Here is a 6,934-nt window from a genome sequence, read left to right on the forward strand (position 1 = left end):
GTTTCTGTTGTGATTAAAAGGAAGGTTTCTATGGCAATGCAGAGAGCCGTGTGCACAGAGAATTTCTTGGCAGCGGAGGGGGCTAAGTGAGAGTCGAATGTCAAAGAAAGCAGCCTTCCTCCATCTCATCTCCCACCACCCCTCTGCTTTGCCACAGCACCACTTTTTATCTCTCATAATCTGTTTTCATAGACACAGTTAAGACTGCACCAGGGGGATTATCTTGAGCAAACCGAGCCACTGGTTGATCAGTCATTTATGTTTACGGAGTAGCAGTTTCACTTCACCAAATCGCTACTGTCAAATTAAATAAGGAAAGAAAGGTTTAGCTGAGAGGCTAATTAAAGCAAACAAAGAAAACAAACCCCACAAAACTGAAGATGATTAGCATAATGACCTGATTGTGTCTTTTCTTGTTTGTCCAGACAGGTACAGTTTTCTCCACTTACCCCCCTTTGCCTTGTTCATCCCACGAAGTAAAAAAAAAAAAAAGCACAGTGGCATCAGTGTGACCTTTAAAATCTAAATATAGTAAAAATCTTTGTTTATTGTTTCACTGAGTTCAAATATATTTCTTTAAATAAATCCCACATCCTGATTTTCTATTTTCTCCGCTGGAGGAAGTTGCTCTCTGCAGTACGTGCCATATTTGCCCCGAACACAGATTTGATACAGGATGTTTGGATAAGGAGACATTTCAAACTGGGGATCAAAGAGAATTTTTTAAATGCTGTTGATATTACCGACTCACGTGAAAATAATATGTTAATGTACCCGGTCTCCCTTCACTTCCAAACAGACCGAGTGGAAAAAGGGACTGATGTTAAATGGTTGATATGTGCGACAACAGAAAAAAAAGCTAAAGGGGAAGTCAGAGCTCAGAGTTTATTTGATGCTCTTCTGACTAATGATATCTATCTAATTTGCACCCCCCCCCTTCCCCTGGTTAACAAAAACATCCAGTTACCTGCATATTCTTCTCAATGATCATCATTTGTAAAATAAACAAAATAATATCTGAAAATAAACATTGTTATTCTGTTCAAAAGAATGTATTTAAAATCCCAAAGTACATAGAGCCTTAAAAGGTCCTAAAAAAATCACCTTTTTTATTCTCAGCATGTCAATTAGAATTACAAAAGGTTCTGCTGCCCCCAACCTTTTTGTCTGAGCATGGCAGCAAGTATCATGTAATAAAGCGCTGCCAGGGAGGGAGGGCTGTGCTGGAACTGGATTGTATAGTCAAAGCCAGATGGCAAGTAACACATCAAAAGGACAGCTGGTTACTAGAGACTTTATAGCTCCTAAGCTAATTAGTCCCGCCTAAGCAAATCAGAGCTACGTACAATACAGCAGACCATGCCAATGATTCATCATAAAAGATGACAAACATACAACATAATTAGGCTTTGAAATGTTACATGTGGTAGCTGGTTCCATCAGCTATCACGGCCTTCGCTGATCTGTACAGTAAATGACAATGATCCTGTTTTTAAAATGTGCATCTTTACTGGACTGGTGGGGTCAGTGTTTCAGATTACTGCCTCTTCCGGTGGGTGTGATCTGACTCTGAACTGCAGACTGATCTTTGATGGTCTTGTTGCTGTCTGTCGTGTAGAACTCTTTCTCCAGAACCTGGAAATCAAAAAATCCCCCCCCAAAAAACCCCCAGATGAGCTTCAAAAACTGACCAGTGCATATATCCCAAATTATCATGTTGGGGTACATCTGGGACTTATTACTGCACTCACTCCCTTCATTATCCTTTGGCGAAGTTCCCCTTGTGAGAGTGGCCGTTCTTCTTCATCAGTAACAGGAGACTCTTCTGCATTATACGCCACGCTAATGGATCTAAGTTAGATGCACACATTCATCAACCCAATGCGTTGCATTGATTTATTTGCAAATACACAGTTCTGACCCAAGGACTACAGCAAAAGTAAAAGGAAAGATTTACAAGACAGCAGAGAGACCTGCTTTGATGTATGGTTTGGAGATGGTTGCACTGATAAAAAGATAGGAGGCGCAAGAGCCGAAGATGTCAAGGTCTTCAATGGGAGTGACCTGGATGGACATGAAGAAATAGGGAAAATAGGGACTGTCCCTTATTAGGGACAATAAGGGACAGCTCAGGATGAGCGGTTTGGAGACAGAGTTAAAGAGGCATGGCTTGGATCAGGGGTCTCAAACTCCAGTCCTTGAGTTCCAGTGTCCTGAAACTTTTCCATGTGTCCCTGTTGCAACACACCTGAATAAAATTACTAGGTCATTAGCAAGATCATAGAATTTGACTGCATGCTGAAGTGGCAATCCCTAACCCTACTGAAGTAAATTTAAGTAAATGTAAATGTTTGGAAAAATCTATACTTCTAAAAGTACTTTTATTGCACCATGTTCATTCATTCATGAGCTGCTGTAACATGAATCAAATGGCTGAATTGCCACCTCAGTGTGCAGTCAAGTGCTATAGTCTTGCTAATGACCTACTAATTATATTCAGGTGTGTTGCAACAGGGTAACATAGAAAAGTTTCAGGACACCAGCCAGTTTGAGACCCCTGGCTTAGGTGGTTTGAGCATGTGCAGAGGAGGGATAGTGAATAAACTGGAAAAAGGGTACTAAACATGGATCTGCCAGGGAGGAGGAAGACCACAGAGAGGATTTGTGGATGTTGAGATGGGTTGGTGTGCCCAAGGAGGATGCTAGGGATAGAGTGAGAAGGAAGCAGTTGATCTGCTTCTCCTAAATGGAGAAGCTGAAAGAGAGGAGGAGGAAGAAGGAGAAATACACAGTTTTCAAAATGAACAGATAAACAGCTGACCTGTTGACTGCAGGTTGGATGCTGATATTCTGCTGAAGTAGTTTTGGATTCTGACCCAAAGGGAAGCCTGCTGGGTCTTCTAGATCCTGTAAGAGTTTTAAATGCAGAATCTTTGTATCACAGGAAAGAAAACAATATATACATATGTTAAAAGGCCAGCCTGATTACTTTAGTACTGAGGAAAGCCTGCACAGTGAGCAGTTCGTTGGTCTTCTGCTCCACTAAGCTGAGGTAGGACATTATGTTGTTCTCAGTGATCCCACTGGAGGAGCCCAGCATATCTTCTATCGCTGAGCGGTCACACTCTACTTTAGTGAAGATGTTGTTTACACCTGCGATAAGGAAGAGAAACCATGAACTGTTAAACTTGTTTTTTTTAATAAATATCCAGGTGACAGCAGTAGCATGTTTTAGCTTTTTGTTTTTGCTTGTGATTGCTTGAGAGCTTTGATAATTTTCATGATTATTGGGACCTTCACTGCAAAAAAAGCCTTAAGGATGTATGGAGTTATGAGAAATTACTAGTTGTAATGATAACAAAATATGCAAAATAAATCAACCTGTTTTAGTCTTGTCCAGAATCTCGCTTATGATGCTGGCTCGGTTCTCGTTGGCCTTTCTTTGAGATAAAACTCCCTCTAGTTGCTTATCAATATCTTGCAACAAAGATTGGTGCTGTCGTTCCTGCTGTAAACCTTTAACCCGAAACTGCTCCATGTCTTGTTTGATCTGCCGAGAGGCAAATTCCAGCACAAACAGACATATATACAGTGCACGTTAAAAACATAAATGAACAAACCTCCCCACCCAGCACACCCTGACACTTCCTAAACTTAATCATTAGCTTTGATCTAATTTCCTAATATTTCTTTGTCTTTCAGAGTTTTTTGTTGTTGTTGTTGTTATTTTTGGCTTATTTGTAAATTGTATAACAAAAGTGTGTGCACACTGCATAACTGCACTGGGAAACAATATGTCATTTTTGTGATTTAAAGGGGGAAAAACACACTTACCTTGCTAATTTCTTCCTTCAGTGCCTCAGCCTCATTGGTTTGCTCATTAACAAAATTGAAAAGTGCAAAGTTCCGGTCTTCAACTGAAGAGCAAAACAGCAACACAGCAGCTAGACACCAAGTCCAATTATCCCTGTTTTCCAAGTGGGATCTTACATATATTGAATTTTACTGTATGTAGACAATGTAAGCTAAAGTAAAAACAAAAAACACAGAGATAAAAAGCTGGTTTGTTAGACTTACCCTGAATGTACCTGGTGACCAGCTGGTCCAGGTTCTCCTCCCCTGTAGCAATCCGAATCCTTTCAAACGCCTCCTCTAGAGCATCCAGTGACTCTTCTCCAGAGTCCATCCTGGACTGCTCTTTCAGCTCCAAAGCTATGAAACACAAAGCCCATCCCCCACCTTGTCAGTCTGGACCAAACTTGTTCCAAATGTCCCCAAGAAATTTACACACAGTCTTCTTTTCCTTTTGAACAGTTAAGTCACTAACCAGAAATGCAACAGCGATCCTTTTGAGATCTATATTAAAGCAGCCAGGGACACACTGGCAAGACTGACTGTGCCTTCCCATTTTTACTGGTTTCTAAGCCAACAGCAAACTTGTTTTACTGAATTTTCTGCTTTGTTGTTGCACTTTTAAATATGTTATTCTATATTAACATTTAACAATTTGTTAATAGTTTTGCTGCAGGAAAAATTTAATTTTGGGGACCAAAAGAAACACTGAAAAGGATTTGCCAATTTACAGGTCATAGCCATGGAGATGGAGAAGACCACATAAACATACACCTTTTGGACAAAAGCAATAGGCCACACTGATTCATCTTTGAATTTAGGTGTTCTATATAAAATATACCTGTGGAAATTACTGTATAAAAGTCATTAATCCCCAGTAATGCTCAGGAAGCTTCAACCCTTCTCTTAACATCAGCACAAAAACTGTGCACCGGGAGTTTCATGGCATGGGTTTCCATTGCTAAGCAGCTCCTATAGATGTAATGTGTAGGTGTCCCAGTACTTAAGCCTGTATAGTGTACTTTATCATTTGAAACATTCTTAATATTCATATTTAAGTACCATCTGTAATGTTGCTAGAGCACAGTTTCCAACTTATTAGTTAAAAAAAGGCAGCTTAAATGTATATCTCGGTTGGCTTCTCATGTTTTTTTTTTGGTGTGTTTATGGTTCAAGCCAATTCCTGTGTTGTTTTGTAATTTCTGGTCACTTCTGGTTACATTCCTGTGAGTTTATTTCCCCTCTACTCTTCTGTTTCCCAGATTACTTCAGTACAAACTACCATAAAGCTTTCTTGTATCCTTTGTGAGAATGACACTGTGTTACGCTTACATTTTAGCTACATGTAGACTGGGTTACATACAGCACTGTACTGTACATTACTAATCTTTGTCTGAAAACTTGTTAAGCATAAGTGTAAAGTGGTCTAGTTCTATTATTATCATCAACTCTGTCACAAAATACATAACATGTATTATTGATAGTTCTTTAACTTACAATAATAAGAACCTTGAGGCAACTGCTATTGTGGTTTGGCAATATATAAATAAAACTGAATTTCATTGAATAACTTGATTAATATCATTAATATAAACAGACATAGCAGCTACAACACGCTGGTTGCCTCTTACATTGTCCAGGTCCCATTTCATGCTCGTCGTCCTGCCTGCCTGCATCACTGCACTTGACGATCATGAACGTTTTCAGGGTGGACTCATGCGCAATAACCCTCTCCAGCTCCTTCAACTCAGTGCTGTACTGGTCACGGTCCTTCAGTGCCTTCTCTTTTATCATTGTCGCCTTGGAGTGAGCCTCCACCCTAAGGTGCAGATAACAATTAGTGTTTGAACTGAATAACATGCGGACATTTTTTTGCCCTTAATAGAAACTGAATCTCAAATCTCACCTTGTGTCATAAGCAGCAGAGGACTGGTTGATTACTTCTCCAATTTTCTTGCGTACTTCCTGCAGTTCCTATAACACAAATGTTCATGTGGAGACATGTTTTCAGTTTGCATGTTTCCAAGTAAATAAATGCCAAATAACAAAAATATTTGCCTCCAGATCATATTAAATGTGATGTGACCTCTGACCTTGCTTAGCCTGTTGTGTAGTTGCTGAAAACGAACACGCTCAATATAAAGAGTATGCAGCTCCTCTCTCACTTGGCTGTTTTTGGTCAACTGCTCATTTAAGCGAGTCAAGGCCTTGACAAAGAACACATGAATTTCATGATATTTAACATTTAGTTCATTTTTCTGGGTATTTGGCTGTAGCGTGCTTCGTGACTCACTCTGTTCAGTTTGTATTCCATAGTGCGTATGGACTTTTGGATTCGCTGTTCTGGGGAACTTTGAGCGTTACTATTACTAACAGCTCCATTTCTCAACTCTGCTAGCTTCGACTCCATGCTGGAGATCTAAAAACAGCACATAAAAATCGTGGTAAGCATGAAACAATACGAGGAAGTATCAAATAATATGAAAGCTCATAATTAACCTCCTTCTTCAGCTCTTGCTGGCATTTTTTGCCTTTCTGCAGCTCCTCTTCCAGCATTTCTCTCTGCTCAAGCAGGACCTGAATAGTCTGGATGTCCTTGTTTTCCTGCTGTTGACGGGCCAAGCTGTTACAGGCACCGAGGTTTCGTTGCAGTTCCTCCTGCTCCTTCTGCAGCACCTCTATCTCCTGCCTTTATCCACATGACACAAGAGACTGAAGAGAAAAAAAATACACAGACTCCTAACTACGTTGTATAGGTGTAGCTTTTACTCACTGTTGTTTGCGGATCTGTTTCCGGGTCTGCATGTTGTAGGCCTGCAGATCTCCTTCCATGATCCTGAACTGTCTCTGCAATTTGGCGATCTCTTCTACTTAAGAACAATATCATGTGCACATGATGTTACAGCTGTTTCAATCAAAATAAGAACAGTTAATAATACCAACACAGAAAACCTTACCTGCTCCATCAACATCAACCTCACTGTTATCTGAGCGTGCGCTTGCGGCTGATCTTCCTCGAGGCATGGCTACAATGAACATGAACATCCCTGACTAATTATTTGAGGAAAAAGCATTACATTTA

At 40.1% G+C, this 6,934-nt stretch overlaps 1 protein-coding gene across 1 annotated transcript; it reads right to left on the reverse strand.

The window, feature by feature from the left end:
• Positions 1-1,089: 1,089 nt before the first annotated feature.
• On the reverse strand, positions 1,090-6,876 carry odad1 (outer dynein arm docking complex subunit 1). Its single transcript, XM_005724631.1, has 14 exons — positions 6,810-6,876; positions 6,626-6,722; positions 6,352-6,541; positions 6,146-6,271; positions 5,946-6,059; positions 5,759-5,826; positions 5,484-5,671; positions 4,078-4,212; positions 3,835-3,917; positions 3,382-3,550; positions 2,990-3,153; positions 2,822-2,907; positions 1,752-1,851; positions 1,090-1,635 (listed from the first exon to the last, which is right to left on the reverse strand). Exons 1-14 carry the CDS (start codon positions 6,874-6,876, stop codon positions 1,525-1,527), a joined length of 1,698 nt encoding a protein of 565 aa, XP_005724688.1. The 3' UTR covers positions 1,090-1,524.
• Positions 6,877-6,934: the final 58 nt, after the last annotated feature.

The sequence above is a fragment of the Pundamilia nyererei genome, unplaced genomic scaffold, assembly GCF_000239375.1.
Source record: "Pundamilia nyererei isolate P.nyererei 1_Seehausen unplaced genomic scaffold, PunNye1.0 scaffold00012, whole genome shotgun sequence".
In the NCBI taxonomy this organism is placed as follows: domain Eukaryota; kingdom Metazoa; phylum Chordata; class Actinopteri; order Cichliformes; family Cichlidae; genus Pundamilia; species Pundamilia nyererei.

What these genes read in the sequence shown, in the direction of transcription:
- odad1 (XM_005724631.1), bottom strand. Translation starts at nt 6,876, where the DNA reads ATGCCTCGAGGAAGATCAGCCGCAAGCGCACGCTCAGATAACAGTGAG. An exon ending in TCTGGACAAGACTAAAACAG is followed by an intron (nt 3,154 to 3,381) that starts GTTGATTTATTT and finishes TCCTTATCGCAG; the next exon opens with GTGTAAACAACATCTTCACT. An exon ending in ATCCAACCTGCAGTCAACAG is followed by an intron (nt 1,852 to 2,821) that starts GTCAGCTGTTTA and finishes CATCTAACTTAG; the next exon opens with ATCCATTAGCGTGGCGTATA.